Source organism: Camelina sativa, chromosome 20 (genome assembly GCF_000633955.1).
Source record: "Camelina sativa cultivar DH55 chromosome 20, Cs, whole genome shotgun sequence".
In the NCBI taxonomy this organism is placed as follows: domain Eukaryota; kingdom Viridiplantae; phylum Streptophyta; class Magnoliopsida; order Brassicales; family Brassicaceae; genus Camelina; species Camelina sativa.
This window is the reverse complement of record NC_025704.1, coordinates 13,328,228-13,338,507: the sequence shown is the minus strand read 5'-3', so window position 1 is coordinate 13,338,507 and position 10,280 is coordinate 13,328,228. Positions and strand designations below refer to the sequence as shown.

The 10,280-nt window shown below is 35.6% G+C and overlaps 3 protein-coding genes across 3 annotated transcripts in view; 2 read left to right on the top strand and 1 right to left on the bottom strand.

Annotated features, from left to right (window-relative positions):
* Nucleotides 1-2,072, top strand: part of LOC104770685 (dihydroorotate dehydrogenase (quinone), mitochondrial) — a 4,199-nt gene extending 2,127 nt beyond the window's left edge. Inside the window, exons 4-11 of the mRNA XM_010495148.2 lie at nt 157-227; nt 320-575; nt 665-853; nt 931-960; nt 1,146-1,283; nt 1,387-1,424; nt 1,506-1,605; nt 1,814-2,072. Coding sequence (XP_010493450.1) covers nt 157-227; nt 320-575; nt 665-853; nt 931-960; nt 1,146-1,283; nt 1,387-1,424; nt 1,506-1,605; nt 1,814-1,888 — 897 coding nt within the window. The 3' untranslated portion in view covers nt 1,889-2,072. The remainder of the gene's footprint in view (nt 1-156; nt 228-319; nt 576-664; nt 854-930; nt 961-1,145; nt 1,284-1,386; nt 1,425-1,505; nt 1,606-1,813) is intronic.
* LOC104770684 (agamous-like MADS-box protein AGL53) lies at nt 6,960-7,925 on the top strand. The gene has a single exon (XM_010495147.2). The coding sequence runs from the start codon at nt 7,005-7,007 to the stop codon at nt 7,725-7,727; it is 723 nt and encodes a 240-aa protein (XP_010493449.1). The 5' UTR covers nt 6,960-7,004; the 3' UTR covers nt 7,728-7,925.
* LOC104770683 (probable prefoldin subunit 5) lies at nt 8,270-9,859 on the bottom strand. The gene is made up of 4 exons (XM_010495146.2): nt 9,613-9,859; nt 9,411-9,514; nt 9,244-9,321; nt 8,270-8,572 (listed from the first exon to the last, which is right to left on the bottom strand). The coding sequence occupies exons 1-4, from the start codon at nt 9,794-9,796 to the stop codon at nt 8,483-8,485; spliced, it is 456 nt and encodes a 151-aa protein (XP_010493448.1). The 5' UTR covers nt 9,797-9,859; the 3' UTR covers nt 8,270-8,482.

Genomic DNA, 10,280 nt, shown 5'->3' with positions numbered 1-10,280 from the left:
GGGTGGGTACCTAGAGAAAAGAGGCCTGATCCAGCAATCTTGGGACTTGAAGTTTGGGGAAGAAAATTCTCAAACCCAATTGGTCTTGCTGCTGGATTTGACAAAAACGCTGAGGCTACCGAGGGGTTGCTAGGAATGGGATTTGGTTTTGTTGAGGTAGGGTCTGTTACTCCTGTTCCACAAGAAGGCAACCCGAAACCCCGCATCTTCAGATTAAGCGAAGATGGGTGAGAGTCTCTAATCCCTTCTTGTTTACTTACCTTTAATGATGGAAGAAGCAAGAGTTCCAACTAAAAGACTTGTGTTATCGCCCCTCCAGAGCAATTATCAATAGGTGTGGATTTAACAGCGAAGGGATTGTTGTTGTTGCAAAGAGGTTGGGTGCTCAACATGGTAAAAGAATGTTGGCGGAAACATCAGGCACTTCGTCATCTCCAGGCGAAGAAGTGAAACCTGGGGGCAAATCTGGACCTGGTATTCTTGGTGTCAACCTTGGAAAGAACAAGACAAGTGAGGATGCTGCTGCTGACTATGTCCAAGGAGTTCATAACTTATCACAGTATGCGGATTACTTGGTACAAACTTCGTATTGTGATATATCGAGCATTCATTTTGATCTAATCTACCATAGAATTCGTTGTTCCTAATTTCCATTTCTCTTCAGGTGATCAATGTTTCATCACCCAACACTGCAGGGCTGCGCATGCTTCAGGGAAGAAAACAGTTGAAGGACCTTGTTAAGAAGGTTCAAGCTGCTCGAGATGAGATGCAATGGGGTGATGAAGGTCCTCCTCCTCTTCTTGTAAAGATTGCTCCTGATCTGTCCAGAGGAGAGCTTGAAGACATTGCAGCGGTACGTTTTACTAAAACAAAACACATTATATAGTTTCTAAGTAAATGGCTCTAACTACATTGTATTGGTTTGTGTAGGTGGCTCTTGCTCTCCACTTGGATGGGCTGGTAAGTTATCTTGTTACATGAACTAACTTCCGTCTCATCAGTGTCAATTAATGAAGCTTCCAACATGTTTAACGTAGTGTAGCAAAAGCGACCAAAAGTTTGTTTTTTTATATTTCAAGTCACAGTATGCTGCAAATCAGAATGCTTTTGGTGATGGTGATGATGTATCTTTGCTTCTCCTGTAGATCATATCAAATACAACAGTCTCAAGGCCAGATCCTGTAACCAACAACCCTGTGGCAACAGAAGCAGGTGGTTTGAGCGGGAAACCTCTCTTTGCTCTCTCCACCAACATGTTGAGAGAGATGTACACTTTGACAAGAGTAAGTTTTTAGCCTAAAAAAAGACGATCCACTAATTGCCTGAGGAATGAAAATTTTTTTTCTGATTTGGGTTTTTTGGATATTTTCATGGTTACTTCCTTAGGGAAAGATTCCATTGATAGGCTGCGGCGGGGTTAGTAGGTAAACTCTTGGAACATACCTCAGATGCTATAGTTGTGAGAACAAAAGAAATGATTTAAGATGAATTGTTTGTGTTTTCAGTGGTGAAGATGCTTACAAGAAAATAAGAGCCGGAGCTACTCTTGTTCAGCTGTACACTGGATTCGCGTATGGAGGACCTGCCCTCATCCCACAAATAAAGGTATTCCTTTCCCATAAAGACCGATCTTTTTTTTCATCCAGGATAGTTTTATAAGCATAGAGAAATTCTTAAAGCCACTTTCACAATGTTAATTAGACCAAATTCTGAAGCTTTTGGTGTCAAAAACATCTCTCTTTGTTGTAAGCACAACCAACTGTTCATGTCGAGGCAGATTGATACTAATATTCATGTCTTTATGTTGCAATAGGAGGAACTCGTGAGTTGCTTAGAAAGGGATGGCTTCAAGTCAATCCATGAAGCAATTGGTGCTGATCACAGATGATAAACTCGAAGAGCAATACCCAGAGGAGGGTTCTTTTCTTAAAACGACAAAACAAAGTTGTATTTAGTTTCACTGATTCAGTTGTTTCTTTCTTCCATCATGGTTTTTTTTGTCCCTTTTCTCTCGGTTTATTGAGAAATAACTAGCAACACTTTTTCCTCAATTCACTACTGTTTTCTCAAAATTACAGCACAGGTTCTTCTAGCACATAAAACACAAACCGACTGGGATAATAAAAATCATAACATAACTGATTGGACAAAAACATTAGCAATATCAGGAAAGGTGTCAATAGTAAAAGAACTAGAGAAGAAGAATTTTCATGACGTGGTTGCAACTGAAAACTGTTTAACTTTGGCCTGCAAGACCATCCCGGCTTCATCTGCCACGCTTTTCTTTTTAGCTGCGACCTGCATTAAATGAACAATATTCTTGAAGTTAACAACTAAAGTCTCGGGTAAGCTATCTATATATAATAGCAAACTCACTTTTTGTGTCAATTTTTAATCCAACAGATGAGATTAGTTCCAGTTTTAATCCAACGGTTTAAAATTATTAATCCTGTCTTTTCGTCGCACCCCCCTCTTTCAAAAGTCACACCTCTTAGTCTTTGCATCTCTTTGTTGTACCTCCTGGTTTCAAAAATCACATCCATTAATTTTTACACCTTTTAAATCATACCTCTTAGTCTTTGCATCTCTTTGTTGTACCTCCTGGTTTCAAAAATCACATCCATTAATTTTTACACCTTTAAAATCACACCTCTTAGTCTTTCCATCACTTTGTTGTACCTTCTGGTTTCAAAAATCACATCCATTAATTTTTACACCTTTTAATTTCACACCTCTATGTGTTACACCTCTTTGTTGTACCTCCATGTTTCACATCTATTAATTTTTACACCTTTACATTTCACACCTCTATGTCTTACACCTCTTTGTTTATTATATATAAACTTTTCTTGACTACATAAACAAGTTTCGAAAAAAAAAATTCTGAGTACTAAAGAATTGTATTATTGAAGTATTTTTTTAACTTTCAAGCATCAATCTCTAATTCAAGGTAATTTAATATTTTTGCTGCGAATGACCTGTAGTGTTTCTCGGTTAGATTATTATTACTGTTAGTCGACACTATTAAGTTCATACATTAATCTTATTTTTGTTAACTTTTAGTCTCTTCAAAATTTTTAGCCTTTCCGGTTTTTATGTTTTTGCATGGCTAATGTTATTAAGTACGTGTGCCATATTTTTTGCATGGCTAATGTTTTTGATTCTCAATGTGCAGATTTTATTTTTTGACTTTTTGGAAAAACCAATACCAAGATACGAGAGGCATGATGATATGCAGTGATGCTGGAGCTACGGATAAGCCAAATTTTTTTAACAAACATGGTATAATTATAATTTTATATATGTTCTTATTTTAACCTATTTTTTTCTAACAAACATGGTATAAATGTTAATTTTTTTTCCATTAGATGTTCATGATCCAGGTTAGTTTACATTTTTTGTAAATAAAGTTTTTTAAAATTTTAGTTGAATTATAATTTCTTATACTTTCTGGGTATCAAACATTTTGATAATATATAGAAATATTACAAATGAGCATGGAAATAGAGAGTGCCGAAGAAAAAGCCAGACATACTTGTGACAACACAAAATCAAATTCTAGAAAGCGTAAGCACGACCAAATGACAAGTCAAGTTAGAAAGAAAAGATCTACTAAAGGTAACTTATTTAGTCTTTGATGACTTTCTAATCTGTATATACAACTTTTTAAAAACATAATGTATAACAGTCACTTTTAGAGTGATCTGGAATGCAAAAAAAAAAAATGCAAGAAATTTATAAAATTAGTGTTTAACCTAAAGAAGAGAACATCAAAAGGTGAGATATTATTATCACCTGTTTCACCACATCGACTTCGTTTTCGCTGTCGTTTATTGAAGAACATGATGGTACCGATTCATAGACATAAGTGGGAAATCAAATAAAAGAGGATGCAGCCTTGATGGAGCGCAGCCGACATGGTGGAATAGGATGGATTGGGAGAGACCAACATAAAATCCTCTGTTCTATATTTTATTAATTTTCTAAACTTTTGTAGTTTAATTGAATTGCTTTGATTGAATAGCTAATGAGTTTACAAGTTTTTGTCTATATGCATTCTTAGTCTGTTACATCTTGATTTTTTTTCTTTTCCAAAGAGGAATATGTGATTTGAAGCAAATATTACAAATCCATGTATCAAATGTGTTAGTAGGAAATAAAGCAATCAAGATTAACCCATTAAAAGGGAGGAAAGAAGAGGTCTTTTGAGGGAAAACGTGAGACCAACATGCATGGAACTGTGGAAAGCATTACAGCCAAATATATATCTCCAAAAGTTGTAGCTGAAGAATGTGAGTTACTCTATACTAACCAATTAGGTTTGATTGGTCGGTCATATAAAACTCGGTTTTGTACATATCTAAAAGTGAGAGAAAAAACATCCACAAGCATAAGTGAAATTTCATATATGGTTAAAAGTAATGTTCATAGTAAATCATTTGTATACAAACTCCACTTGCTTACAGCATCGGAATATTGATTGTGATTTGTGAATCAGTAATCTATGGAAAGAGAAATCGCGTATCAAAGTGAAGGGGAAACGAAACTCAATCCAGCCATCTACTCCGATCCCAATCTTCGACCTTCCTTCGACAAGTGGCATTTAGTACTTTCTCGATATAGTAAATAAACCAAGAGAGAAGCAGCCTCGTATGTATTTCGATTGATAATGATCAACAACAAAGACAATTTCTAATAGCGAATTAAGAAAGGATACCAATATATAGCACCATATCGTCGAAGACAAACATAAGTGCAATTTTATATATGGTTAAAAGTAATGTTCATAGTAAATCAAGCTTTAAAAAAGGCTAACTTTTGTATGTGACAACATAAAATATAATAACATTGAAATGAATCTTTGGCTTTTTAATCAGCAGAAAGCAATAGCAAGAAGTGAAAACGATCAAATTGATTGAGAAAAGAAAGAATTTAGGATAAATTACAAATGTTAAATTTCACCTCCCTGTGCGGCAACGCACGGGTCGCTTTCCTAGTAGATGTAAACATAGGTTCTCAAATAAAAGAGTACTGAAACAATTTGGCACTGATGCAAGATTGATGTGACGCAAGACTGAAGCAAATAAAAAGGAGAGATCATAGCCGTTTGATTGGTCCTCCTTTCCTGCACATTGTCAAGCACCCCGTAGAGCCCATACATGCATATATAATATACACTAAGTAGATCATAGCCCTTTGTAAAAAGTACAGCCTAACCCCTGTTTATGCGTTTTAAGAAAAGATAAGCACCTCTGCTTCCTTATTGTTACCAGCAGGAACCATCCCTTCCAAAAATGCTAAAGCCATCTCAAAATTATCTTCAGTGGATAAACAAAACATCCCTTATCAAGCTCTCATCTGCCCAGCTGTTCATTTCCTTTAACTTCATGAAGGCTGAATCATGACTGTTTACCGGCAGAATCAAACTGCCTTTTTCGTTTCTTTCCAGGCTACACAGAAAGAGAGATCTGCATTTGTATGGTATCATACTTGTTACCTCTTTTATCGGAGTATTCTCTGCAACCACAGGTTTCTGATGCTCAGGCTATTGTTAGCAATGTGAAGGTCAGATCCGAAATCTAAAGTGCTGTCTCTTGCTATCTTTTATCCTTTGTTATATAACTTGTATTGGAATCTTACCTTTCTTGTTTTGTCATTCAGTTGTAAGTTTGTATCATCTCTAACTCCTAATTTTTTTACTTTAAAACTGTATACTGTAGCCTACTAGTTTGAGAGGTTTTGTTTGTTGCATTGTATTAGACTTGACTTCAAAAGTGGGCTACATCATTCTTCCCTGGAAATGTTTCAAAATCACAACATCCCTTGAAAATCAGGAACTACGATATAATGTAAAGAATATTTCTTGTACAAGATCTATCGTGGAACTACGATAACGGAGCTCGATTGACATAATTTTGAGCTTCATATATGGGTAAGGAAGCACAAGCACTTGTTGTCTAGAATTTATGTGGAGTGGAGAACCAGAGAACATAAAACTTGGATAGGAAGTTATTGACTGATAATATATTATAGCTATTGTCTGTTTTATTCAGCTTCTGTTTAAGCATTTCTTACTGAGGTAAGTTATCCGGTTATGGGCTTATCTGGAGTTCATAGATAGCTTTGCATGTTGAAAGAGTACTTAAAAGTTTATTTTAATGAAATTTTCTTTTGAGTAGTTTGAACTAATTAATTAAATCCTTCTCTCTAGGTAACAATTCCGTTTGGGGAAGCTGCAGAATTTGTTATCATTGGTTCTGATGGTAGAGAGCATTCCTTACGAGCATTCCTCTCTCTCTCTCTAATTAAATCCTTAAGTTTCTTTCAAAGAGGGAAGCTAGTAGACCGTAAGAATGATTTTGAGTTTGATGAGCCTGACAAAAGTTAATATAGGATCTAAATTAATAAGTACTTAGTGATTGTGATTGATTATATATAGATAGATACACTGATATATATAAATACTACAACGGTTAGATTGACTATAGAATAAAGGAAATCGAATCCAATCCAGATTGCATGGTGACAACAAAACGCGTATATATCATTATATCATTAATTAATGAAGAGAAATAATGGAAGATATAGTGACTTTTATATCTGCAAAAAAAAGCTTGAAAGATGTTAGTGATTGTGATTGATTATATAGATACAGTGATAACGGTTAGATTGATCTGCAAAAAAAAAAGCTTGTGAAAGATCTTACTACAACGGTTAGATTGATTTTAACGGAAATCGAATCCAATCCAGATTGTGACAACAAACGGAAAAGAGGAAAATTACAATTACTGATATATAAACGAAAAAAGGAAAATTAGTAAACGCATATATCATTATATCATTTAATGAAGAGAAATATGGAAAATCGAATTTTCTACATAAATAAATTACCCTCTGAAGTTGTGTGTGTGTGTTTACCCTAATTCTCATCAAAAGAAACTAAAAAGCTTCTTCTTCTACTTTTTTCTTCTCTCTGCAGTAAACAAACAAAACAACGTACAACAATGGTTTCTTCTTCTTCTTCTTCTTCAATGTTGTCGGTGAGGAACCGCAAGTGTTTCAAGCCCTCGCTCTCTTCCGTATCAAAGAAGACAACAAATCTTGCTTTGAGAGAAAAGACCATGTTTAAGAAAGCCTCCGAGCTCTCGATCCTTTGTGATGTCGAACTCTGTGTGATATACTACAACCGTGACGGAGAACTCGTCGGGACATGGCCGGAAGATCAATCCAAGGTTCGAGACATGGCAGAGAGATACAGCAAACTCAACGATAGCGAGAGACGCAAGAAAAGCACAAACCTTTCTCAGTTTCTGAATAAGAAGACCGACAAGAAGACATCTTTAGATATCAATGACAAGAGATTCTCTGAGAAACTTTTGGAGATGGAGGCTTCCTTAGAGAGTAATCTACGGGTGTTACAAGATCAGCATCTTCGGGTGTTACAGAACCAGACAGAACAACCCGATCAGAACCCTTTGGTGTCTTCCGCCGGCTTCTTCACAACATTGATGAGCGGTGGTGTGTCAAAAACAGAGCAATACCTATCGACGCCTTCATCGACTCAACAACTTCCTCCTCTGATGATGCAGACACCACTTGTCCACTTTGATGATCAGTTGTTTGCCGAGTGGAATCCGTCGTCTTTTTCTTTTGCAGAAGATCCATCATTGATGTTCTCTTCTTTTGCAGAAGATCCATCATTGATGTTCTCTTCTTTTTACCATTGAAGTCTTTGAATAGGTCAACCGTTTATTATTTTCTATTATGTATGATTGATTACGAAGTTAGATTATGATGAGTTTAACTCTGTTAGCAAGCAAAAAGTCTCTTCTTAGCTTGTGGCCGATTTAGATATATTTAGGGTTTGTTATGAATTTTTGTATCATCCTTTGAATTGTATGTTTTGCCAATTGTATGAATGTATTTTTCTCTCAAGTAAAGTTTCTAACATAGTCTTTGGCTTCTTCTACTTTTTTTTTTTTCTTTCTGAGTCTTAAATTTGAGTTTGATCAAACTAACTATATTAAGGGGGTTTTATGCAATAGATCACATTGAATGTTAAATGTCTATAATTGATGCATACAAAGTAAACTAATTGAGTAATTTGAACCTTAATGTTTCTGTGAAATCTTCGGGTAATGGAGGAAGAGCTTTTCGAAAGATAAGCATTATGCGATCAGGGTTCTTTTCTCAAAACGACGACAAAACAAAGTTGTATTTAGTTTCACTGATTCAGTTGTTTCTTTCTTCCCCAACAATGACATCATGATGGTTTTTTTGTCCCTTTTCTCTCGGATTATGAGAAATAAGTAACACTTTTCTCAATCTACTACTGTTTTCTCAAAATTACAGCACAGTTTCTTCTAGCAAATAAAACACAAACCGATTGAGATCATAAAAATCATAACATAACTGATTGGACAAAAACATTAGCAATTTCAAGATAGGTGTCAATAGTAAACGAACTAGAGAAGAAGAAATTTCACGACGTGGTTGCAGCTGATAACTGTTTAACTTTGGCCTGCAAGACCATCCCGGCTTCATCTGCCACACTTTTCTTTTTGGCTGCGACCTGCATTGAATGAACATCATTCTTGAAGTTAACAAGTAAAATCTTGAGTAAATTTAATAGATGTAAATATAGGTTCTCCAATAAAATAGAATTGAACAATTTGGCAGTGACGCAAGATGATTGATGTGAACAATACTGAAGCAAATAAAAAGGAGAGATCATAGCATTGGATTCTGATTTATACTGAAACGATACTCGAACTACTAACAAATACAGGAACAGCGGTTTAAATGCGGAGTTAAGTAAAGACTCTACTTAGTGTATATTATATATGCATGTATGGCTCTACGGGGTGCTTGACAATGTGAAGGAAAGGACCAATCACCAACCAAAGGGCTTCATGATTATGTTTACTGCATTCCTTAGCAGCCATAAAACTTACAGCCCTCAACTATTATCTACAACGGATCAGTCACTGAAAGATTCAAGTAAGAGCCTAACCCCTCGTAATAGAATCAGACTCCATTCTATATTTTACTCATTTCACAACTTTGTAAAGGTTAATGAGAACAGTGGCATTCTTTTGTAAAAAGTACAGTTCTAACTTCTAAGGCATACTCTATAAGCCGTATGAGAGTGAAGTGTAGGCCTTTTTTTCTCTATTTCCCACCTTAGGATCAATCTAAGCACCAAATCAAGCATTTCAAAGTTGCCAAGAGAGTGATATTTACCTCAAAAAGTTGGTCAAAGTTGGATTTGAGCAAGTTGATCTTCCTCTGACAATAGTCTTTTCCATCATCCATAGTTTTCTACAAAAATGTAAAAGCAAAAACACTTGAGGTGCTACACTAGGAACGAGCTTAATTGAATAATCAAATTCTTATTGTGATTGCATTACCTCAATGAAGTAACCAGTGCCAATATCAACTAGAACCTTATCAGCTTCATCAAGTGTCCCAGGCACGTAGAGTGAAGCAGTGAGTGGTACAAGCATCTTCTTACCTACCCATTTTTCAATTTTTTTTTAATTTCAAAATCATCCAACTCTGAAAGAAAAATATCAAAACTGAAAGAAGAAGTAGATGCGAAATTAGAAAAACCTTGAGGTCGAAGAGACAGATCGTTGAGAGCGGCGGCGGCGGAATCGAGACGAACGGTGGCTGTACGGATGTTGTTGAGACTGTCCTGAAGAAGATTCACTTCCAGATCCGCTTGTTCCTTCAAAGCTTTCAGCTGATCGATTCCCATCTTCTCCATCTCTCCTCTCGATGATGTTGACGCCATTCTCTCTCTTTCACAGTCGCGTCTTCGAATCTGCGAAATCGCTGAAACTCTATTTTTTTGTCAAAAGCTTGGAGACGACGAACAAAGTGTGGCCCGTTAAGTGGACTCAACGTTAAGGCCCATAGAGACCCATTTAAGCCGTTTCTAACATTTTTCGAGGCCTTATATGATTAAAGAAAATATAGTATGTGTTCTATACTTCTATTCTGATTCAAATAAAAGACTTAATATTCATTTTAATTCAATAAAAATTATATACTCCATATTCATTAATTAAAATTTAATATAATTTTATTAATAACATCATAATTTCTATAGAAAAAAACTGAGGAAGACAAATAGAGATTTGTTATGAAAGTAGAGTTTAGGGATAAAGCTCTTGTGATTCTTATTGATAATTCCCAAGGATTACATGCATATATATAGTAGATTACATAAACCGACCTAAGACCTAATGGCCGAGTAAGGTTTGGCTAATGGGCCT

What these genes read in the sequence shown, in the direction of transcription:
- LOC104770684 (XM_010495147.2), top strand. Translation starts at nt 7,005, where the DNA reads ATGGTTTCTTCTTCTTCTTCTTCTTCAATGTTGTCGGTGAGGAACCGC.
- LOC104770683 (XM_010495146.2), bottom strand. Translation starts at nt 9,796, where the DNA reads ATGGCGTCAACATCATCGAGAGGAGAGATGGAGAAGATGGGAATCGAT. An exon ending in TCTGTCTCTTCGACCTCAAG is followed by an intron (nt 9,515 to 9,612) that starts GTTTTTCTAATT and finishes AAAAATGGGTAG; the next exon opens with GTAAGAAGATGCTTGTACCA. An exon ending in ACTTTGACCAACTTTTTGAG is followed by an intron (nt 8,573 to 9,243) that starts GTAAATATCACT and finishes CATTCAATGCAG; the next exon opens with GTCGCAGCCAAAAAGAAAAG.